General features: G+C 46.5%; 1 protein-coding gene across 3 annotated transcripts in view; it reads right to left on the bottom strand.

Moving 5' to 3' along the window:
• RSPO4 (R-spondin 4) overlaps positions 1 to 25380 on the bottom strand; it is a 199046-nt gene extending 173666 nt beyond the window's left edge. For 2 of the 3 annotated variants that reach the window (XR_014549205.1, XR_014549206.1), the window contains exon 1: positions 24384 to 24962. Coding sequence is in view for 1 of the 3 variants with exons in the window: in XM_083619203.1 (XP_083475329.1) it covers positions 24384 to 24462 (79 nt within the window). In the remaining 2 variants the exon portion in view is untranslated. Of the gene's footprint in view, positions 1 to 24383; positions 24963 to 25361 lie in introns of those variants that run through there. The other variant, XM_083619203.1, reaches the window with a different exon arrangement.
• Positions 25381 to 25669: the final 289 nt, after the last annotated feature.

Raw genomic sequence — 25669 nt, forward strand, 5'->3', positions numbered from 1 at the left:
ATTTTGTCTGTTCTGAATCTTCCAAAATGCATCACAAAATTCAGAGAACTGCAAATTTCAAAGGGAGCCATTTCCCCCCCCCCCATCTGCTTCCTAGTTCCAGAAGAGCAAGTCAGGCAGCTTCACATTAGAATGTAAATAGAATCCATTTCCAAGTGGTTTGAGCAGTAATGCTTCATGTGGTGAAAGCCACCAAGGAGTCTTTTGTTCCAGCAGGTCTTTATATCTCTCCCATACTCTCATTAATGATTTCCTAATTATATGGTTATAAAAACTTCTGTGAACCTTCCTTTCCCATACCATAAATGTGCATGCCAGCCAAATCTGTTATCATGTCCTTCTAATTCTAATGCCTCTTGCTTTTCCAACCTCATCCAGTCCCTGATCCATACCAAACAGGCAGATTCATAATACAACTTAAGGTCTGGGAGGGCAAACCCGCCTCTATCTTTCACCTCTGTAAGTATTTTATATTTAATCCTTGGCCTTTATTCCTACCCAACAGTATGCAGTCCTTTAAAGGAAGCTAGAATTCTGCCCATTCTCTCTGGCCAAGAGAGGCAATTAAGGTGATACAATGCACCTGTACGCACTTCCAGTTCCAAGATTTGGATAAGACAAGCATCTTTCAGAGCAGGGTTTGGGAACCCCCACGGATCCAGTTTGACAGGAGGGAGGGGCTTCCCAACTGTCATTCACCCGACCCAAGGTGACCTACTTTGGCCCAATGTGGTTTGAAATCAGACTATGCCACTGAAGGCAAAGCACTTTGCAAATGCCCACTGTCAGCTGATTCTTGGCACTTGCAAAGCCCAGTCCACATATATTACACCAGGGGTAGGCGAAGGTGGGCGGGACTTGGCCAAAATGCCCCCACAAGACCAAAGGGGAGACTTGGTGGTCCCCACACAGCACAGTCCCAGCTGTCTGGTGTTGATGGGGAATAGGCATCTAGATTTTGCATGGACCAAAGGCGTCCTTTCTCAGAGTGAGGCACAGAATGCAGAGGGCCTGTACTGCTACCAAGGGGGGAAGATATAGAGGAGGGGGCAGCAGTTTTTGTGATTTGGGGACTATCACGCTCACCATCTGAGGGATTAAGAAGGACCGAGAATGGTTTTCATCCTGCTCAGAGATTGTTGTAGGCTCATCTTCAAAGCCCGCGTTTCTTCAGTCACCCTGACCAGTCCCCCAAATAGTGCATTTGTGAAATTGAAATTTGTATTTAAGTTTACTAACAAAAAAAATTAATAGCGATGGCAATTGTTCCATCCTGACATCCATTGTTTCTGACTTGAATTTGAGCGGAGGAGAACCGACAGAGAGCCAGGATCCCAGAACAATTATGGGATGGAACCGTTCCATTCCACTCTTCCCTAATTCCAAGACATTTTGGCGCCTGGAACAGAACATGCAAATCGTGCTCCCCATGCCCACAGCCAATGTGGTTAAAAGAAGAATACTACAACAAACAAAATATCTAGATGCTTCCCCCAAATCTGCAGCTTTCGTTTCTGCATGGGGATGTCTCACACCCTGTCCTCGTTGGGCTGGTCTTACTAACTCCACCATTATCACCACTGCGCTTCTGGAATAATAGAACTGTAGAAGGGATCCCAAGGATCATCTAGTCCAACCCCCTGAAATGCAGGAATCGCAATTACAGAATCCCTGACCATCCAACTTCTGCTTAAAAACTTCCAAGGAATGGACTACGCAGAACTAGATAAATTAACAGGAAGGGTCCGAAACCGACGAGATCACAAGTTTACCAAGGACTGGAGTAAATTTGTGGACTATATGAAAAGCATATGTGATGCACAAATAACGTTGGTGGGTTTACAGGAAGCTTTGTGAAGAAACAATATTAGAAACACTGTAAAAAAGGGAACAAGGGAATAGGTTTAAATCAAATCAAAAGGCAATGTTAAATTTAGAATTGCGGATAGAAGATTAGAAAACGGAAGATTCACGGATGAGCTGAAGGAAGTCAAAATCTGTGACAATATTGAAAATGTATGTTTAAATCTTGTATTGGAAATTGAATAAAAATAATAAAAAATAAAAACTTCCAAGGAAGGAGAGTCTTCTGAGGGAGACCGTTCCCCTGCTGAACAGTTTTTACTGTCAAAATGTTCCTCCTAATGTTTACTGGTGTTTTCTAATGCCAGCATCATCCACATGTTCCCACCTCCCTCATTTCAGTGGTCTTTCCCCCCTCCAGATCGATCAGTCCAGCAAGCTTCAGTGTGTCAACAAGAAGCCCAGCTTTAAGTAGACGCAATAAGAATTGAGCAGTGGTTCTCAAAGGGTGCGATGAGAGAATGGCGAGTGTGGCAGGAAGATTCAGGGACCATCAAAGAAACATCTAAACCTTTCAGTGCAGCATGGTATCAAAATAAATCTTTTTTGGACACACAACTACAAACAGCATCTGCGCCTCTCTCTTCAAGAGCATTGGCTATTCTGCAGTTCTCCACAAACATATCGTTGGGAACAGGGATTTTCAACTCTGGCGAATATGAAAGATCGGAAAAGATAAAGGCTTCTTTGTGCTGATGAGGAGACGAGAATTTGTTTGTCTCAAATCAGACCTCATCTAAATGAGATCGCCCAGCAAAAGCAAGCTCACACCTCTTGTGGAATCATAGAATTGGAGAGCTGGAAGGGACCTTGAGGGCAGAGAGCAAAATAAGGCAATCTCTCTGCGATCTGAGGATGTATCAATAGAATCTGAAGGTTGGAGGGGACCTTGCAAGCCATATGGTGTGCTGCCCCCCTGCTCAGTGAAGAAAATCTGGACTTTGAGCATCTCCCACAGACGGTCCTCTGGATTCTGCTTGAAGAGCCCACCGGGAAATTGGTTCCATTGTCAGGACGTTTCCACTAATGCTCAACTGAACTCTGTCCTCCTGTAATGTAAGCACCTTCGATCTAGTCCTGTCCCCTGGGAGGCAGCGGAGAGCAGCCTTTCCCCCCTTCAGTGGGTCAGCCCTTCAGGTATGTGGAGAGAGACGGAGAGTGATATTATTGCCACCTCTCAATCTTCCCTCCTCTAGGCTAACCATACCCACTTCCTCCCACCTTTCCCTATATGATTCCTCGTGAGATTCATAAGCAGGGCATCTCCTACCATCATAGAATCATAGAATTGTAGAGTTGGAAGGGACCTCAAGGGTCATCTAGTCCAACCCCCAGCAAGGCAGGAATATTTTACCCAATATAGGACTCGAACCCACTGTTAGAATTCCTGCTCCATGATTGCAGTCATGGGATTGTTGTCTATCACATGACGGTGTATATTTTGACTCCACAAAGAGGGAAGTGACAGAGACAGGATGTTTATGTTACTGTGTTCCGTGAAGTGGGACTATTGTCCTTTGTTCTATGTCTTTGCTGTCTGATGCTAGAAAGAGAGGGAGCCATGTTGCAGTGCTCCGTGTGTGTTTATATGTAAATAAAGTAGATTAGCCAACATGCTGAGTTGCTGAGGTCTGTCACGCATGATGCGCAAACTCTGCAGATCCCTAAGTGTGGCGATGTCTGTTGGCATCAGTCGCTGTGATGTCTGGGCTGAAGAAAGCTTTTGAAGCTCCCGAACGATCGACCAGGAGGGAGAGAACATGCCAGTTGGGCATGTGTCTCTGCCAGGGTCCTACTCAAGTGTAGGCTGAGCTCCTGACACCCACAACCCTGAGTTTAAGAGTCTTGTGCTCCCGGAAGAAGAAGAAGAAGAAGAGGAGGAGGAGGAGGAGGAGGAGGAGGAGGAGGAGGAGGAGGAGGAGTTTGGATTTGATACCCCGCTTTATCACTACCCGAAGGAGTCTCAAAGCGGCTAACAATCTCCTTTCCCTTCCTCCCCCACAACAAACACTCTGTGAGGTGAGTGGGGCTGAGAGACTTCAAAGAAGTGTGACTAGCCCAAGGTCACCCAGCAGCTGCATGTGGAGGAGCGGGGAAGCGAACCTGGTTCACCAGATTACGAGTCCACCACTCTTAACCACTACACCACACTGGCTCTCTGTTTGCCCTGTGTCAATAATGGATTGCCTAGTTTTGTGGGCACTGGGTTGGAGGAAGTGGTGGTTAGCGATTCCAGAAGGAAACCTATCTCACGAACAGAGGAAGTTGTTCTGTACCCAGTCAGACCACAAATGCACCTAGTCCAGAACTGTCTACTTTGCCGGTGCATCTTCAAGTTCTCAAGGTGAGGAGTTTCCCTGTCTTGCTACCAGAGACCCCTTTTAACTGGAGGTACCAGAAATAACCTGGGATCATCCATATGTGGGCCAGGCACTCTCTTGCTAAGCTGTGGCCCAAGGCAAGCTGGACTAGACAGCAACTTTTAAATGTCCTTTGCAAAAGCAGCCCAACTTCGACAATGGCTGCACCCCAACCCTGGCAAGCTCCTTTGTGACATGGGTATTATTTGACATGGGATGTGGGTGGCGCTGTGGGTTAAACCACAGAGCCTAGGACTTGCTGATCAGAAGGTCGGCAGTTCGAATCCCCGCGACGGGGTGAGCTCCCATTGCTCGGTCCCTGCTCCTGCCAACCTAGCAGTTCAAAAGCACGTCAAAGTGCAAGTAGATAAATAGGTACCACTTGGCGGGAAGGTAAACGGCGTTTCCGTGCGCTGCTCCAGTTCTCCAGAAGTGGCTTAGTCATGCTGGCCACATGACCCGGAAGCTGTACGCCGGCTCCCTCGGCCAGTAAAGCGAGATGAGCGCTGCAACCCCAGAGTCGGTCACGACTGGACCTAATGGTCAGGGGTCCCTTTACCTTTACCTTTTATTATTTGACATGGCTGCTGGTACAGAGGGAGGTCAGAATCCTCTCCTCCCATTACTAATGCACCTGGGAGTCATAAGACGTTATGGTTTGCATTTGTCATATGCTGGCTGCGTCATTATTTTAAGCTTCGTCTCAAAGGATCTCCCTGTGACATCATGTCATATTTGATTTAATCTTGTTTTCTTTCAACCTCTCTTTTAAAAACATACCTCCGTTTCCTTCTTTTCTGGGCCCTTAGTGTGATAATAAAAAAGGAAAAAGTAGTTTTACGGGAATTACCAATGGAACTGTATCACCAGTTGCAATGTATTTCCCTTCATGAAGCTGAAACTGAGTTTTTGGTGGAAATAAAATGTCTGGGCCTAATTCAGATCAAATTTGAAACTGTACTTTCCCTGTACATCAATGAACCTCATGTTTGGACTCTGTCCCCATCCTTTCTCTTCCTTTTTTGCCCACTGAAGGAGGGAACTGCAAGCACCCACTTCCTGTTTTAAACAAACCGCAGTTCCCCATGACGTCCAAACCCAGGGAACTGTGGCTTGATATAACTGTAGTTTCAGCATGCTTTGTCCTCACTGTAGATCGATCCCAGGTCTCTGAGTTCAGGTGTCGCAGGGAACTGTGGCTTTTTAAAGAGTGAGAACAAAAGTCTACTGGCTTCTCTTTGTGGCATGAAATTGGCACATAGAAGAGAAGGAGTGTGTGAGTCCATTTCCTGCTGTTTCTTAACCAGTCTGTGCCTTCGCCTTTGAGGTGCAATTCATACCATGACTGTCCACACACTTCCCTGCTACCGCTCCTTTGATGGAGGGCTTGATCTAATAAAATGACTCACCCCTTTGGCCAGCCTGATGAATCACGTAACCAGAGCACGCACAAAGCCTTTTCCGGTTAGATTAAAAAGCCGGGGCCCATATTTGGACAAATGAAGGCAGATATCCACCTCTGAAGCTCAGAGCCCACAAGAATGCAAGGCTCTGGTCCACATGGCTTGCTGTAGTGGAATATACCATATTTTCCCGTGTATAACACACCCCTGTGTATAAGACGCCTCCGATTTTGTGGGATGCAAAATTAAGAAAATGGGTTGCCACTCACACACATCACAAAGGCCACCTATCGTCTGTCCCAGCGCCAGCAGGAGAGCCACCAATCGCCCGCCCTAGTGCCACAGCGACAGCAAATCAACACCAGCCTTTGCCTCAGCCACCAATAACACACCAAATAGCCACTGACAATCTCCGGCTCGCTGCAGCAACCGTTCCCATATCACCCTTATACACTACCCATGTACAGTGGTACCTCGGGTTAAGTACTTAATTTGTTCCAGAAGTCCGTTCTTAACCTGAAACTGTTCTTAACCCGAGGTACCACTTTAGCTAATGGGGCCTCCCGCTGCCACCGCTCAATTTCTGTTCTCATCCTGAAGCAAAGTTCTTAACCCGAGGTGCTATTTCTGGGTTAGCAGAGTCTGTAACCTGAAGCATCTGTAACCCGAGGTACCACTGTATGTAACCCAAGGTACCAATTTTTAACATAATTTTTAAACAAAGAAACCTTGTCTTATACACGGAAAAGCACAGTATTTCAGGAGCCTCCGTATGTTTCTCTATTTCAATTCCTTAATAAAACGAATCCCCGCAAGTTAGTTGGTGTTGCCTTGTCTCTCTCTGATTTGTACTATGTGCCAGCTCGCCTGGCACAGGGCATCTGCAAACTAAGAGTTGGCAGACACTTTCCTGGCATCACAAGGAGTCGTCTGGAAGCTGTTCAATGACTCCCCCTCCTACAATTTCTCGGACACTTAGTGCTGCCTGCGATCAGAAGTGGTCACTGAGGTGATGGCTCCGACCTGGTGGAATGCTCTGTCCCAGGAGACTAGGGCCCTGCAGGATTTAACCTCCTTCCGTCGGGCCTGTAAGACTGAGCTATTCTGCCTGGCCTTTAATTTGAATTCAGCCTGATCTTTTATTTCCCTTCTCTTCCCTCCCCCTCCCCTTTTATGAAGATCACCCGCTCTGAGACCCCACAGCTAATTCACCCCTGGCCTCCTCGCTGGCCCAAGTAGGATCAATTCAGCCAGCTAGCCCTGGGGATTATCTAATTGATTTTTGAATTTTATTGTTATTCAAGTTTTTATACTGTATTTTATGCTGCTTTTATAATTAAGTGTTTTAAAGTGTTTTACATTTGTTGTTAGCCGCCCTGAGTCTGGTTTTTGAACTGGGAAGCGCAGGGTATAAATAAAAAATTATTATTATTATTATTATTATTATTATTATTATTATTATTGGGGCAAGGGGTGATGCTGGTTCCTGAGATGGGGCGTAGGGTGAGGCATGGTGCAAGCACGGCAGCAGAACCAATCCTGCTGCCGCACCTACCTCTGCGTGCCTCACCCCTCCCTCTCTCCAAAACCAGAACTGATGCTCGCTGTTCAAAAGGAGAGTGAGTGGCATCATCTCACTTGTGCCCCCAGCCAACTGCTTTTGGCTATGGTGGGTTGAAAATCCCCCTGGTTTGTTTTTCGATAATCTAGCTCTGTGGTTCCCAGGTACATTCTTTTACCTTTGGTGGACGTGCCCAAGAATCAAGGCTTTCTGGGAGATGATATATAATGAAATGAAAAAGGTATTTAAATATACCTTCCTGAAGAAACCAGAGGCCTTCCTTCTGGGCATCGTCGGCCAATTGGTGCCAAAGAAGGACAGAACTTTTTTATGTACGCTACAACAGCAGCAATAATACTCATTGCAAAGTATTGGAAGACACAAGATCTACCCACTTTGGAAGAATGGCAGATGAAGATGATGGACTATATGGGACTGGCAGAAATGACTGGCAGAATCCGAGACCAGGGAGAAGAGTCGGTGGAAGAAGAGTGGAAGAAATTTAAAGACTATCTACAGAAATATTGTAAAATTAATGAATGTTAGAATGATGTTGGATAGAAATTAAGTGGTTTCCAGCTGTAATGCTTTAAGAGAATATGGAAAAAAGGGTTATAATTAGGTAAAAACATAATTAAAATGATGTTGGATTGGAAATAAGTGGTATTAGCAACAAAGTTAATAAGAATATGCAAAAATGAATTGATAATGGATGAAAATACAGAGTTATAAAATGTTAAGTTATAGAGATAAGATAAATGAAAGAGGGTAAGGATTTGCTGATTTAATTATTTAAATGGGACTACAAGAAGGGGAGGTGTGAGGAGGTCAAAGAAACAAGCAAATGAGTTTTAAGTTATGAAAAATGGAATTGTTTTTAATTGTTTTTTATTTTTTCCCGTGTGTTTATTTTTATTTCTTTTTTTTCTTTTATTATGTGTTTTTGCATATTTGTTTTTGTAAAACTTTAATAAATATTTCTTTAAAAAAAATCTAGCTCTGTGGTTCCCAAAGTGGGTGGGAGCGCCCCCTGGGGGTCGTGGGATTACCTGGGGGGGCACCAAGAGGCAGTGGGACTCTGGAAGCGTAAATGACTATCAGACTTTGAAAAGCTGGCATCAAGTGCATCGGTTTTGTTGAATCATTAAATTGTTTTCATTGGATTCCGAACAAAGATGCAATTGACCGTTACTGTTTTGAATTTTATTGGGTTATCATCTTCCTTAGTGGGTTGTGCAAATTGTTATTTTTTAATAGGGGTGAGTTTATGGAATCCAGGGGGTGGCGGAACGACTGCTCTAGCTACTTGTAGATTTCAAAATAGCTCCAAGATAGGCACCAGAACCTGCAGGATGGCAGCACATCTTAACCATGTCTACTCAGAAGCAAGGCCTATCAACCCCAGGTCAGTGGGGTTTAGGATGCAGGTGAACTTGCATTCTGAGGGGAACAGAATGTGCTTTTCCACTCAAAACTTGATCTCATGACAGTTGTCTCTTTTGACACAGCATATGAACTGCTGCCCCTGTCTAACACCCTGGAGGATTCTGACCAAGCGGTAAGAATTTCAGAACACGTCTGTCCTGGTAGATAGTTATTCCATTCAAATCCTTCTTTCCTTTTTGTAATCAATAAAAGCTGCTTTTTTCCAGCAACGCAGAGCCAGAGTAAAGGTAAAGGGACCCCTGACCATTAGGTCCAGTCGTGGCCGACTCTGGGGTTACAGCGCTCATCTCGCTCTATAGGCCGAGGGAGCCAGTGTACAGCTCCCGGGTCATGTGGCCAGCATGACTAAGCCGCTTCTGGCGAACCAGAGCAGCTCACGGAAACGCCGTTTACCTTCCCGCCGGAGTGGTACCTATTTATCTACTTGCATTTGGACTTGCTTTCGAACTGCTAGGTTGGCAGGAGCAGGGACCGAGCAACGGGAGCTCACCCCATCACGGGGATTCGAACCACCGACCTTCTGATCGGCAAGTCCTAGGCTCTGTGGTTTAACTCACAGCGCCACCCGCGTCCCAGAGTAGAGCAATTCAAATTAAATCTTCAGATACGGTTTTCCAAATTAGCTGCATTTGCCGACACCTTTACCTTTCTGCGTTGATTAGAAGATCATAGGGAGCTGCTTTATACTGAATTCATTTTTATCCATTAATTCATTCACTCATTCAATTTATTCATTTACTACATTTATATCCCACCGTTTCCTTCAAGGACCTCAAGGTGGTCTACACAGTTTTCCTCCTCCCCATTAAATCCTCACAACAGCCTTTTGAGGTAGGCTACGCAGAGAGTGAGTGGCCCAATGGCACCCACTGAATTTCATGGCTGAGTGGGGATTTGAACCCCGGTCTCTTCCATGTCCTAGTCCGGCGCTCTAACCAGTATACCACACTGCCTCTCCATATTCTCAAGCACCTAGCTTGCTATTGGCAGGGGCAGGGACTCTCCAGCTTTCCAGGCAGGGGCCATTTCCAGCCTACCTGTAGATGACAGGGATTGATCCTGGAACCTTCTGCACCTGGGGTGCAAACTTGAATAATTTTTTGTGGGGGCCCAGGTAAGCCCCACCCTGCATAATCACATGACACGGTGCACACACACACCACTTGAATGGGAATGCCCATAAAATTTGGGGGGCCCAGCCCCCTCCAATATTTTATTGTGGGGGCTGAAACCCACACAGTCCCTAGAAGTTAGCTCCTATGTTCTGCATGCAGAAGAGATGTTCCCCCCTGAACTATGGCCTTCTTTTCTACATTTGGTTTCAATGTTTTCAGCTGGGTGTTCTTCTGCAAGTCTAATGATAGCCCTAATGGTGTCGATGCTTGAGTGAGTTAATTGGGTATCAAATAATGGGCTACTAGGTAATGTTGGAAAGATCCTACACACACGTACCTACGGGACTGCCTCCCCTGGTATGCCCCGCGGAGAACCTTAAGGTCCCCAAATGACAACATTTTGGAGGTCCCAGGTTGCAAGGTGGTTAGAATGGTTTCAACTAAGGCCAGGGCCTTTTCAGAACTGGCCCGACGTGATGGAACGCTCTGTCACAAGAGACCAGGGCCCTGCGGGACTTGACATCTTTCCGCAGGGCCTGCAAGACAGAGCTGTACCGCCTGGCCTTTGGTTTTTACTCAGTCTGACCCTTATGTTTCCATCCCCTTACAGTTTTGATCCATGGGCTACTTTTAAAATAAGGCTGCATTTTAAATTGCATTTTTTTCCTGTATTTTAAATTGGGTTCCCCCCCTCTTTTCCCCCCCTATTATGTTTTTACTGTGATTTTATTGGTGTTAGCCACCATGAGCCCGGCTATAGCCGGGGAGGGCGGGGTATAAATAAATTTTATTATTATTATTACTACTACTACTACTAATACTACTACACTGCGTGGAGCCACGAACCTGCATGAGGTCTAAACTCTTAAGTAATTCCTCTAAAAGTGACCCCACTTTTGAAGAAAAGAGAGTGAACGACTTGGATGAAGGAATTGAGGGGATGCAGATGACACCAAACTGGCAGGGGTAGCCAATGTCGCAGAAGACAGAATCGGGATTCAAAATGACCTTAACAAAATGAATTTCAAATTTAAGGTTCTGCACTTAGGCAAGAAGAACCGGATGCACAAATATAAGATGGGGAACACCTGGCTTACTAGCAGTACATGTGGAAAGGATCTAGGGGTCTTGGTGGACCGCAAGCTGAACATGAGTCAACAGTGTGATGCAGCGGCGAAAAAGGCTAATGCTATTCTAGGCTGCATCAACAGAAGTCTAGTGTCCAGATCAAGGGAAGTCATAAAGGTAAAGGGACCCCTGACCATTAAGTCCAGTCGTGACCGACTCTGGGGTTGCGGCGCTCATCTCGCTTTACTGGCCCAGGGAGCCGGCGTACAGCTTCCGGGTCATGTGGCCAGCATGACTAAGCCGCTTCTGGCGAAACCAGAGCAGCACATGGAAACGCAGTTTACCTTCCCACCGGAGCGGTACCTATTTATCTACTTGCACTTTGACATGCTTTCAAACTGCTAGGTTGGCAGGAGCTGGGACTGAGCAACGGGAGCTCACCCTGTCGTGGGGATTCGAACCGCTGACCTTCTGATCGGCAAGTCCTAGGCTCAGTGGTTTAACCCACAGCACCAGCATCCCTTAAGGGAGGTCATAGTCCCACTCTATTCTGTCTTGATCACCTGGAATACTGTGCCCAGTTCTGGGCACCACAATTTAAGAAGGATGTTGACAAGCTGGAATGTGTGCAGAGAAGGGTGCCCAAGATGATCAAGGGTCTGGAGACCAAGTCTTATGAGGAATGGTTGAGGGAGCTGGGCATGTTTAGCCTGGCAAAGAGAAGACTGAAGGGAGCTAGGATAGCCATTGATAGCATCTTCCTCCTCCATGAATTTGCTCAATCCTTTTCAAAGCCAGTAGTTGAAGGCCATCACTGCCTCAAGTGGGAGGGAGTTCCATAGTTTAACTGTGCTGCTGCGGATTTTGGTGACTGAGCCAGGAATCTTCTGCACGCCAAACTGTTGCTGTACAACTGAGCTACGGAAGAACATAGGCGTTCAGAAAGGGCTCACATCTACGCATTGAAAGTACACATGTTAAGGGAGCTCCACCTGCAATGTCTCTCAGACTGACGCATGAGCCTGGCGCACCTTCCCACCCCAGCCCAAGGCCCAGGCATCACAGGTGTGGCTGCTGCATTCGTTGCCATGTCCTTCGGCCTCAAAATTATCCTTCTACCAGAACCATTTGAAATCTCCCTCTTGCAATCACCTGCAGATGGCCTGTCTCATATCCTCATGAGAAAGTGTGACTTGAGGGCAGCAAACCCATCATAGTTTGTTTCCAGACAAAGAAAGGGATATCAGTGAGTATGGGTAAAAATGCAAATTTGTGTTTTAAAGACATAATAACTAATTCACACTTCTCAAACCAGCCATGAGCTGAAACACCCTGCAGAATTTAACTTTTTCTGAATTTTACAATGCCCTTCCCCAACCTAACGATGTGTACGAAAATGCCGACGTTATTGGGAAGTCTGCACAAAAGGCATTGATTAGAGAAAATAACATTGCTTGCTTTTTAAAAAATTGATTTTCTTGAAGAAGAATTGCGAATTGCTGCAGATATGGGGAGAACTAAATCCAGGATCAGAAAGTGAGAGAAAGTGAAATAGGCAGATTTGTCCATGCACGTTCGTGTGCATGCCTAGTTCTACAGACCCAAGGAGAACCATACAGAATCAGGTCAGGAGTCCTCATAGGCCCAGTATCCTATTTCCAAGAGTGGACAGCTGCAAAGGAGGAAGTGAGTAGGCAACAGCCCTGCTCCCCACTGCTGGATTTTATAGGTTTGGTGTTCTGGAGTTTCCATGTGGTTATCATGGCTAATTTAGCCATGGAGAGAAATCTCCTCTTCCCTGAAATAATCTAATTCCACTTCTAAAGCCAGCAAAGCCACATCTTGTGTCAGTGAGTTCCACAGATTAACTCAGTATTAACTTCTTTCTTGTGTCCAATCCTCAGTCTATGGGGTGGAGGATGCACTGTCTGCATGTGCCCCCCCCCATGCACACACCAAACCCCTCAGAATCATTGCATGTAGAAATGTAGCATGTCAGAGAAAAAGCTGCAGCTTTGTGATTTGACTGCCCGCTCCCAAACAAGAAAAGCACAGCTGGATCAGGCCCATTCAGCTCAGCTGATTCCTGTTCTCACAGGAGGTTCTCACCCACCAGGTGCAAGCAGGATCTAAGTGCAGCAGCTCTCCCGTCTGAAGGGATGTTCCAAGATCTACAGTGGAATTAGTGGAACATCTCCATTGTAGCTAGTAGTCCCCTTGAGGCCTTATCCTCCATGCAAGTGAACGAATCTCTGTTTGATGTTATTTTAGGTTGCATCAACCAAAGTGTCCAGGTCAAGGGAAGTCATAGTCCCACTCTATTCTGCCTCCTTCAGACCCCACCTGGAATACTGTGTCCGGTTCTGGGCGCCACAATTTAAGAAGGATGTTGACAAGCTGGAAGGTGTGCACAAGAGGGCAACCAAGACGATCAAGGGTCTGGAAGCCAAGCCTTATGAGGAACGGTTGAGGGAGCTGGGTGTGTTTAGCCTAAAAAAAGAGGAGACTGAGAGGTAATGTTGGAAAGATCCTACACACACGTACCTACGGGACTGCCTCCCCTGGTATGCCCCGCGGAGAACCTTAAGGTCCCCAAATGACAACATTTTGGAGGTCCCAGTTCGCAAGGTGGTTAGATTGGTCTCAACTAGGGCCAGGGCCTTTTCAGTACTGGCCCCGACTTGGTGGAACGCTCTGTCACAAGAGACCAGGGCCCTGCAGGACTTGACATCTTTCCGCAGGGCCTGCAAGACAGAGCTGTTCCGCCTGGCCTTTGGTTTGGACTCAGTCTAACCCTTATGTTTCCCTCCCCTTATGGTTTTGATCTATGGGCTACTTTTAAAATGAGGCTGCATTTTAAATTGCATTTTAACCTGTATTTTAAATTTGTTTTTTTCCTGTTATGTTTTTACTGTAATTTTACTGGTGTTAGCCGCCCTGAGCCCAGCTCTGGCCGGGGAGGGCGGGGTATAAATAAAATTTTTTATTATTATTATTATTATTATTATTATTATTATTATTATTAGAGCCATCTTCAAATATCTCAAGAGCTGCCACATGGAGGATGGAGCGAGCTTGTTTTCTCCTGCTCTGGAGGGCAGGACTCGAACCCATGGCTTCAAGTTACAAGAAAGGAGGTTGCAACTAAACATCATGATTCTAGCTGATTAACGGGGCTCAAAATTAATTTGGGGAATGATGGGGAAATTTCAAGATATTTGGTTTTTTCTCTTCCTCTCTTTCCACTACAAGGGCAGGCTACAGACCAGAGACGGAGCAAGGTGGGTGCTGTGGGTGTGGCTGCCCCAGGTGTCACCTCCGAGGTGGGTCCAGAACTCTGGGCAACCCTTTGCTAAAATAAAGCATGACCCCCCCCCCCAAAAAAAGTGTCCCCGGATTCCTTGAAAAAATCTGGTAACCGTATAATAACAAGGTCCGGCTATCATCCTTCTTTGTCCTTCCCTCATAGTTTCCTTGCAAACACAGCCTTCAGATTCCAGCCTCCACTTGCTCAGCCCTTCTCACACGTATTTCAATTTTCACTCCATAGTTCTGATAGTTTCAGTAATTTCTCTGACGGAAGGAAAGCAAATCAAGCAACACAGTCCAGATGGATCTGAGGCTTCATGCTATCCCTTTTTCATACCAAATCTTGCTCAAAGTCCAAGTTCAGATTGTATCAATTTGTTGCTCTGGTGATGGACATACTTTCCGCACTTCAGCAGATCACAGAATTTATATATAGGTTACAAAATATCAGCTCCCTGATCCAGCTCTAAAGATAAAGGTAAAGGGACCCCTGACCATTAGGTCCAGTCGTGGCCGACTCTGGGGTTGCGGCACTCATCTCGCTTTACTGGCCGAGGGAGCCGGCGTACAGCTTCCGGGTCATGTGGCCAGCATGACTAAGCCGCTTCTGGCGAACCAAAGCAGTGCACGGAAACGCCCTTTACCTTCCCTCTGGAGCGGTACCTATTTATCTACTTGCACTTTGACGTGCTTTCAAACTGCTAGGTTGGCAGGCGCAGGGACCGAGCAACGGGAGCTCATCCCATCACGGGGATCTGAACCGCATGCCACTGCTACAGACCACCAAAAATTATTTGAGACTACTAATACTTAACTCACTGGAAGGACAGATCGTGAAGCTGAGGCTCCAAGACTTTGGCTACCTGATGAGAAGAGAAGACTCCCTGGAAAAGACCCTGATGTTGGGAAAGATGGAGGACACAAGGAGAAGTGGACGACAGAGGACGAGATGGTGGGACAGTGTTCTCGAAGCTACCAGCATGAGTTTGACCAAACTGCGGGAGGCAGTGGAAGACAGGAGTGCCTGGTGTGCTCTGGTCCATGGGGTCACGAAGAGTCGGACATGACTAGATGACTAAAAAACAACAAAAATACCTAATATTTACAATAATCCCCAGCCCGCAGGGAGAGAGTTCAGAATCCCTTGCGCACACACAAAGACAGTTTCTGCTACGATCTGACATTCATTCAGCACTGATAGTCCGATGTTCGTGGCTTCAATGAACCCTGGTCTCCCAGGTCTTAATGTAACGCTCTAGCCACTAGACCCCACGGGCTCTTTCTCTGCTTATGTCCCTGGATGCATTCCGTCTCCTCCCTTCATCCAGTCCCCTCCAGCTCCTGGAAGCGTCTGTTTCGCAAACAGGTGTCTTTGTTTTGCAACCGGAGCTGAGCAGAGCCAAGCCAGAGGTTTCTGACCCACAGCCTCCGCTCCGACCCCCAAACCAGCCTGCCTGCCACCTCTTTCATCCCTCACATGCAGGAATTCCGAGAAAGCCGGGGTTTTACTGAAAGTATTTTGCGTCTGGAATTGTCGCCACTCGAATTCAAGGCCTGCATTTTTTCGGCTTAAGTCCCTGGCCTGGAGCCTGCTCTGGTTCAAGCATCTAGCGCTTGGCCGCACCCACCCGGAGGTGCAGAACAGAAACTGAGAAGAAAGACCATGCAGATGATAGCAGGGGAATCTCAGGTTCAGATGCCAGTTAAGTCATCAGCAGACTTGAGTGAGTTTGGCAAGTCCGGCAGCCTCAGTTCTCCGTCTGTGAAATGGGTAGATTAAGAGCCAACCTTCAACGGCTACTTTGAGGATGGACAGAATGTGATCAGAAATGTAGAATGAGCTGCTCCCAGTGTGCTTTCATCCCCAAAATTCCAGGCTACCACCCAGCCAGGATTCTTTAACTCTGAGCTAACCATGAGGATGGGGAAGGGCAGGAGAAATTTGACCCAGTTTGCGTTTAATTTGCACTTTTGAAAGCAATGTGCAAACCCAAACATAGCTGCACATCAAAATCCGCCCTTCTCCGTAATGTGTAATGCGTTTCCCCAGCCAAGTGACATGCTCAAAAATGCACAAACCAGGGTAAAGCGTGCACAGAAACGCATATAATAGGGAAGACACCATGCAAAACTTTGAACATCCAAAATGCTTTGGATTAGGGAACGTTAGTTTGCAAGCATGGGTCCCTTAGGCAACAGCGCATAGAAAAATGTGCGTATCAGCAGCACTAAAAATCCGCTAAATTTTCATGCAGGCTTTTTTTTTAAAGAGAAAAATTGCAGGCTGATGTTGGAAAGAGGAGGACTGAATGGAGGACTGGAGAAATGAGAGACTGAAGGAAACTGAAAATTGAGCACTTTGCTTTGCCCTCACTGCCATGGATGTGCCTGCGTTCTAGTAGATTGACGAACAAGCCTCTCCTTCCCTTTCGGAATGGCGTGTGTGGGCGGCACTAGGCACCAAAGCATCCCATAACTGTCCACCCTCGGCCCTGTGCGCCACTTGCTAGACCTCACTGCATTGCACCAGAGCCACAAGGCATTTTTTATCTTTGGCACAGCCAGGGGTGGACCGGGGTCCAGAGCTCCAAGTCTTTCCTGCCGGGCCCCAGATCTCCTATTACTTCCCTACTCTTTAAAAACTTTAATAATAATAATAAAGTTTGCTTACAGAATAGGTTGGAGGAATCGCTTGTCTTCAGTTTCTCTCACTTTCTCATTATTCCACCCCTAAGTTGACGTTTTCACAACAGTTCGCCATCTGGGTATTTATTCTGAAAGTCCTCACAAAAATTCAGCAGCCTTTTAGTGCGCTGCTCTTCCTAACGTACACATTTTCCCATGCAGTTTCTCCCAATATAATGCATGTTTATATCCAGTCTTATTAATATAGTAATTGTGGTTGTTCTTAATTATATGCATTTTTAGAAATGTATCCATTTTTTGGTACCCAGTTTTTGGGTTTGGAAACGTACATTTCAAAGGATAACAGTGTGTTGGTCCACATACGGTTTTGAAAACTGTCTATTGGGTAGGTTTGCATCAGAATGTGACCTGAACTGAATTTCTTCCTCCAGCCCATGCCTGGAGGTCCTGTATACATTTAGGCACCTTCGCGCTGCAGATCCAAACCTTGAGCTCTTTAGCTACCCAGCAATGCCCCTGGCTCCTGCACATCTAGCTGCTTACACACAGTATATTTAAAGCACACCCCCCCCTCAGGAATCCTAGGATCTGTAGTTTGTTTAAGGATGCTGGGAGTTCTAGTTCTGTGGGGCACAAACTACAGTTCCCAAAGTTCTTTGGGGAGTGAAATGTCCTTTAAACATATGGCGTGTACACAGCCACGGGGAATTATAAAACCAGTGCATCTGGCTAGGTCCCCATGTTTCAAAGATCCCACAAACAACTTCATCCTCACATTATAAGCCATAGCTTTTACCAAACTTTTAGAAGACATCTGAAGGCAGCCCTGTTTAGGGAAGCTTTGAATGTTTAATAGGTTATTGTAGTTTAGTGTTTTGTTGGAAGCTGCCCAGAGTGGCTGGGGAAACCCAGCCAGATGGGTGGGGTATAAATAATAAATTATTATTATTATTATTATTATTATTATTATTATTATTATTATTCTCACATGGAAAGCATTGCCTCAAAAGTGCTGCATTGTCAATAACAATATCCTGAATCGTCTGGGAATCCCCCCATCACTGGCAAACTGAGGTCTTTGCAATATTTCTGCAGACGCTTTTTCGAATGAGATGATTTCCAACAGGGAAACCTCTCCTTTTTTGCTACTGGGGAGGGGGAATATGGGGCAAAAAGACTTAGCTCTCAGACCGGACAATGCCATTCAGACCTGGACAGCTTTTGCCCAGCACTGGGCCAGCCAAAGCTTTGCATGCCCCATGCTGTAAGCATGACAGCGCCTAAGCAGCTCTAATGAGAGGATGGTTTTTTCCGTACGCTGAATGCCAAGTATTGCTCAAACCTTTCAGACGGCACAAAACCCATCCGGTTCTTATAAAACCCGCCAAATCCATCCAGTTCTCCAGTATCTCATATGCTCTGCTGTATCCCTTTTGTTTTCCGTCTGTTTACTTTTCCATGGACAACCAGCTCTCTCCACCTGCTCCTCTCCAAAAGCCATGTTTGCCACCATCATGAAGTCTGGCTTGCAGTGGAACGGAGGGGGCCTAACTGAGCTTGCTCCCTCTCTCTCTCTCAGAGGTCATTTAAGGGGGCTCGACTCACAGATCAGAAGAACGCCGTTGCGGCTGGGGGAAGGAGAGGAACTAGGTTAGAAGGTTTGCGAAAGGAAAAAGAAAGGAAGAAAAAGTGATTAAACCCGCATCCTTGTGTGGTGGCCAAACCCGCTTGCCAGTGTGCCAAATAGGAGAGGGTTCTGCACTTCTTCACAGCTCTGCTCAGCAGGCAGTTTAAAGAAGAAGAAGAAGAAGAGTTTGGATTTGATATCCCGCTTTATCACTACCCTAAGGAGTCTCAAAGCGGCTAACATTCTCCTTTCCCTTCCTCCCCCACAACAAACACTCTGTGAGGCGAGTGAGGCTGAGAGACTTCAAAGAAGTGTGACTAGCCCAAGGTCACCCAGCAGCTGCATGTGGAGGAGCGGGGAAGCGAACCTGGTTCACCAGATTACGAGTGCACCACTCTTAACCACTACACCACACTGGCTCTTAAAGGCTGAACACCCATTTCCAAGCTCCAACTGGTAGAGATGATAACCTTACTCTCTATGTGCCCACCCGACCACTTCGATCTGCGCTCTTTTCCAAATGTGGATAGGGTGGCGCTGTGGGTTAAACCACAGAGCCTAGGACTTGCTGATCAGAAAGTCGGCGGTTTGAATCCCCATGATGGGGTGAGCTCCTGTTGCTCGGTCCCAGCTCCTGCCAACCTGGCAGTTCGAAAGCACGTCAAAGTGCAAGTAGATAAATAGGTACCGCTCCGGCAGGAAGGTAAACAGCATTTCCGTGCACTGCTCTGGTTCACCAGAAGCAGCTTAGTCATGCTGGCCACGTGACCCGGAAGCTGTACGCCAGCTCCCTTGGCCAATAAAGCAAGAGGAGCGCCGCAACCCCAGAGTCGGCCACAACTGGACCTAATGGTCAGGGGTCCCTTTACCTTTTAATGCCCTTTCCACGGTAGGAAAAGAGCAAGATTTTTGTGCCGCAACACCTAGGAACTCCCTGCCGATGGACTCCTTCACTGAACTCTTTTTGTTGCCTGCAAAAAACGTTTTTGTTCAGGAAAGTCTACCCAGATATTTAGAACGTTTGCATGTGTTTTAATCGTACCACGGATTGTAGTTATTATTTGAATGCTTTAAATAGCCATTTTAACCGTTTTTATGGATAAAAACAGTTATCGTTTTATTCTTTTTGTAAACTGTTTGAGGTTTATTGGTTTTTTCCTAATCAAATGAAATGTATTTTTTGTCTTTTTAAGTTTTAATGTATTTTTAAGCTTTTGTTAGTAGCCACCCAGAGTGGCTGGGGAAACCCAACCAGTTGGGCGGGGTACAAATAATAAATTATTATTATTATTATTATTATTATTATTATTATTATTATTATCATCAAATAAAATAAATAAGCATGCAACCTGTCCTCTGCCCCCGATTGATCGCTTCACACTCTCTGATATCCATGAAAACTCAATGGAGTCTTTAAGCTATATTTGCAATATTCATTTCATTTCATTTATAGCCCGACTTTTCTTCTCCAAAGGAGCTCACAGTGGCATACAAACTTCTTCTCCTCCCCTTTTTATTCTTACAAGAACCCTGAGAGGTAGGTTAGGCTGAGAGGAACGGAGGTTCCATGGCTCAGGGGGGATTCGAACCCTGAGCTCCTGAGTGATAGCCCAGATAACCACTACACCACACTGGCTCTCCAGCATATTTTTTGAATGTCTCTTTGTCCCCCATGAATGGTGTTCTTCTTGTTTTGGGTGTTGGTTGACTGTCTTTGCTGTGGTTGCAATTCTGCCTTCAGAACGTGCAGCTCGTTGCAAACTGATGTACTTTGGCAGTACAGGCAGCAGCTGCAGTTGGAGGGAAATCCCGACACACCTTTCAGTGTCCATTCAGCCTATCTACAGGACCGCCTCTCCTGGTCTGCCCCGCGGAGGACCTTAAGGTCCACAAATAACAACACTTTGGAGGTCCTGAGCCTCAAGGAGGTTAGATTGGTCTCGACTAGGGCCAGGGCCTTTTCAGCACTGGCCCCGACTTGGTGGAACGCTCTGTCCCAAGAAATTAGGGCCCTGCGGGACTTGACATCTTTCCGCAGGGCCTGCAAGATGGAGCTGTTCCACCTGGCCTTTGGTTTGGACTCAGTCTGACCCTTATATTTCCCTCCCCTTATGGTCTTGATTTATCAGCTACTTTTTACAATGAGGCTGCATTTTAAATTGCATTTTAACCTGTATTTTAAATTGGTTTTTCTTCTTCTTCCCCCTATTATGTTTTTACTGTGATTTTATTGGTGTTAGCCGCCCTGAGCCCAGCTCTGGCGGGGTATAAATAAATTGAATAATAAATAAAATGAATAATAAAATTATTATTATTATTATTATTATTATTATTATTATTATTATTATTATTATTATCTCTCCTGCTCCACTCAACTTGAAGAGGCAAAAAATTTCCCTGGGGCAGAATAATACAGTGGTACCTCGGGTTACAGACGCTTCAGGTTACAGACTCTGCTAACCCAGAAATAATGCTTCAGGTTAAGAACTTTGCTTCAGGATGAGAACAGAAATCGTGCAGCGGTTGCGTGGCAGCAGCAGGAGGCCCCATTAGCTAAAGCGGTGCTTCAGGTTAAGAACAGTTTCAGGTTAAGAATGGACCTCCGGAACGAATCAAGTACTTAACCCAAGGTACCGCTGTATTACAGAAGGTTGTGATGATTGCTATCTGAAACCATCAGTGGCATAGCATGGCTTTCTGGTGCCCAGGGCAGGGCAAGTGTTGCACCTCCCTTGTGGACTGGGCAGCTGGGCTGGGGAACATGCTGGGGGGGGGGCATGTGTAGCCCATGCAGAAAGTGAACGGATTCCGCCTCCAACAGGCTCCTCACCTGCTGCCTCCATCCACCTGCCCACTAAACCAACCTGCCTGCTGCTGCTCCTCAGCTGCCAGGGCTCCATGCCTATCACGATTGTGCCCCCTCAAAAATGTGCCCCGCCCCCTGGTCCCACCATGCTATGCCTCTGGAAACAATATTCACATTGGGCTGTATCTGACCAAATCGGAGTAGACCCATTGAGTTTCACCAGCTTGACTTAAATCCATTGGTTTCAGTGGACTTAAGTATGACTTAACCAAATCCCCCATCGGAAAACCAGTCTCTCAGGTGACAAGGGCAGTGGCGTAGCGTGGGGGGTGCAGGGGGGGCCGGCCGCACCGGGCGCAACATCTGGGGGTTAGGGTTAGGGGGCGCAAATCCATGGGTTAGGGGGCGCAAATCCACGGGTTAGGGGGCACAAATTACTTGCCTTGCCCCGGGTGCTGACAACCCACGTTACGCCACTGGACAAGGGCATCTCAAACCACCTGGCAGCCATAGGAGAGCATCTCTCCCAGTCCCTACCTGATTCCCTGAATGCATCTATGATTCCATGAATTTGATAAATGTATCTGCACTTTAGAGATCCAGTGGTGGTGTACTGAGTGTCGAACTCAGACCTGGGAGAGGAGAACCAGGGTTCAAATTCCCAGTCGGCCAAGCGAAGTTCATTGGGCTGTTGACTGCCTCTCAGGCCTCTCAGCCTGTCCTACCTCACAAGGTTGTTGTGAGGCTGAAACGGGGAGGAGGAGAACTACACAAGGCCACCTTGAGTTCCTTGCAGGAAAGGAAGGGAATAAATGTAATAATTTAAATGTACAAATAACACACACACCCCTTGCAATTACTTCTGGTATACTAATTTATTTTAGCATTTGGCATCTATTTCCTTCTATGATTCCTCCTAATATCATCAGTCTCTCATCATCAATAGGCATTGCATTACTTTTCCCTTCACTTTATGCTCAAGATACTTCTATTGCACCATTTTGCAGTGCACAGAAAGAGATCACACACCATACGGGTGTCCTCTATGCCAATTTTTCTGTCCAGGAGACAGCAATGCTTATCCCAAACTATTCACAGTATCCCTTTAACACCTGCCCATTGTCTGTATTTTCCAGGAGCACCTCAGGTGTCTGATTTAACACCAAAGTACCTCAGCAGGAACATAAATCCTTCATCGAGGAAGCTATCCCCTCTGACATCTACAGAGTATAACATCGGGTATCATTTCCTTCAGGATATTTCCATAGGATTCTGCGGGAACCAATGAAAGCAAGCCCTGCTGAATCAGACCAAGGCTGGTCCATCTCACCCAGTATCCAGTTTCCAACAGGGGACAGCCAGGAACCTCTACAAAGCTCACAAGCAGGGCAACTGGTCTGACTGGATAGCCCTACCCTTCACAAGCGGAGCCAATCCTTTTTTCGACTTCTTGTGGCAGCGAGTTCCATAAGCTAACTGTGTGTTTTCATGAAGTCCTTTCTTTGTTCTGTTTGAGCCACCTGCCGGTGAATTTCTTTTAGCAAGTGGCCACAAGAACAAATTATACTACCAAAGAAAGAAAGGCAATTGTGTGCTTTCTCAACACCCTGATCATATTCTCTCTCAATTAAAAAGCCCCATGTGATTTTAACTCTCCTCGGGTCTAGGTCCCCAACTCTTTTAGCTGTGATTGCAGGGGGTTGGACTAGACGACCCTTTGAGTTCCTTCCAACAATTCTATGATTCTGAAGTCACCCTTTTCTGCGTCCTTTTCAACCCTCTGTTTCTAGGTTTGCCACCCACCATTTGCCATTTGCTTTTCACTTCCATCCTGTGCGATATCTGATTTTGCCCACCTGTTCACACACACATGCACACACACACACCCTAGATAACTTCATCATTTGGGGACGAGAGATACCCAGTCACACAATTGTGGTTTTTCAGGTGATGCACCTGGTCTGGGAGAACGCAAGCTGATTTTTTTTACAGCACCTTTGCCAGAGCATCTACCCTGCAAATGCTTCAGATGGAGCAGTGCTCAGCTCAGAATGGGCAACATTCAGATTTGAGCCCAGGAGCTGGGATTTTACTTCTCTGGGGAGCCCTCGGGAGACGGAGGAAGGCGAGAGGATGGCCTGCCTCATCCCCATCAGCTAGGCCTGGCTGGTGTGCCCACCTATCCCACAATCAGTTCCACTAAAAGGTTCTTCAGGATTCTGGAGTACCTGCCAGCCTGCAAGACCTATTTGATTGCAGATGAAAGCAGGGCACAAAAGATGGGTGAGGACAAGTTTAATGAACTATCAGTGAGGCCTCTATTATAACACCTTTCATCCACCTGGAAGAAAATGTCTCTGACCTCTTAATGTGTCTCGTTGCTCCCTGCCCTGATTCACTTACTGGGTCTCCGGGTGACACTCATGCCCTCTCCTTCCCATTCTATCCTATCCAGAGCTATCTGGATAGGGGGCAAGAACTGGGATGGGTGTGATAGGGTGATTTCTGTCTTGTCTGGTCTTTTGAATCAAACACAGGACCAGCTGGTTCATACCTAAAGCCTTGTGCCTGGCTTAATCTTGAACATGCATCCCGAACAATCCTTGCCCTGCCTTGAAAAAATATTCCCAGACTAGCATTATTGACAATATCTCAAGGTGAGGGCATTGACCTTCTAAGAAACTGATCATTTCCCTATAAGTAGCAGCTTATAGCTGCAACATGGAAGAGTTGTGAATACATGCAGATCTCCTTGTGGCAATAAGAAAGCACGGACAATAGCTTTGTTTGAAAAATTGACCAAATAAGCAAAAGCCTCAGCAGAAAAAAAATCTCAACTGAGAGTTCCACAAAGTGGCGTCCTCTAGACTCCCAGTTTCAGCTCTGGAGAAATGTTTTTCCATAAACGCTCTGCTCTTGGGAAAGCGGGAATAGGGGATAGTGGGGGTATCTGTGTATTTACTTTATAAAATTAAAAATTAAATTAAAAAAAGAGATTTTGCCAGAGCAGTTTGGGATCGAGCACAATGGATGGCAAATTGCGAACACCTGTCGCGGAATTCGCAAGACCGGCTCAGCACCGAAATCGACCTGGGTTGGCACTGCATAGTGGGAATACGCGGGGAGCCCTGCGCGGCTCTGGAGGCGAAACCGACCGACGGAGCGGACGCGACCCCTACCTCGTTTCTTCCTCCTGGCTTGAGCGAGCATTTCCATGGAGTTTACGAATAACAGCAACAGGAACAGAATCCACTGCATCTGGCCAGAAATAAATTGGCGCAAGGGAAGAATCAGATCATTCAGGCGGCTGACAGTTCTCCTGCTGCCAAGCGCAGATTGAGCAAAAGGAGGGAAAACAGCTCTCTCTCTTTCTCTTTTTGGAGGGGAGTGGGATAAAAGAAAAAAGTGGGAGGAAGAGAAAATGATGGGGACAAAAGCACGGTTCACAGCATCCCCTGTGAGGTGGGTCGTGGCACCAGCTGGTCACCAAATGTGGGCTCTCTATGGTGGCATCAGGGAAGATGGCAGGAGTTCAGCGGCCGGTCCCAAGAACCATGGCGCAGAAGAAGCTTCAGTGGCAGATCCAGGGCACTCTTAGAAGTGGCAGTTCTCCTCCTCACCTGTCTCATGCGCAGCACTCCCAGGCCAAAGGGAGCAAAACCCTGCAAACTTCCTTCTCTGGAGAGCTCCAGACTTCACCTCTGCCGAGAGCTGCTGGTCTGCCTTGCGCCGCTCAAGCTGAACTTCTGCCATGACTCGGAAATCAGGTTCAATGTAAAGCCCTTCCAAATTATTGGGGTGGAGTCAGGGAATTAACCGTGTCCCTGCCGGCGAGCCGCTCGTTCACCCTTGCCCCCGTGTCGCCGTGCCGCCCCCCCCCGGTTAAAGAAAGACAGACTTCGACAGACTTTCTGGATTACTCAGTCACAAATGCTGGTCTCTCCCCCAGACTTTATTTCAGAAAGGGGAAATTTAATCACTTCAATTTACTCAGCCGCATTCCATATGACAAAGTCGGTGTCTTTTGGCAGGGGGTATGAACAGCCAAAAAACGAGAGAGAGAGAGAGAAATGAAAATCAAAGGGACTCCCTCTTTGCATTTTTACAGCCACTGTTTATTACAGCAACTAATAAATTTTCATTTGATAGCTACTGACCTGGGACGTTTGTTTCCCAACGTTATCTCTGCATCGCGGGAGATTTGCTTCTTCATTCCCCTCCTGTGAGCAAAACAACAGCAGATTTCTTCTGTATGTCTTGCGTGTTCGTTAACTGCAGTGCTGCTCTTTGAATTTTCCACACATTTTCAGCCAAAAATGAACGTTCTCCTGGAAAGGAAAATCCAGATTGATTTTTAAGGGGCGAAACAACAAAGGTCAGAAAACAAGAGGCAGCTGCTTTTTTAAAAAATGGAATAATTTCCCTGTCACAACTGAGCTTCTAATCATTCACATTATCTACATTT

This window comes from Podarcis filfolensis, assembly GCF_964270895.1.
Source record: "Podarcis filfolensis genome assembly, chromosome: 6".
Lineage (NCBI taxonomy): Eukaryota > Metazoa > Chordata > Lepidosauria > Squamata > Lacertidae > Podarcis > Podarcis filfolensis.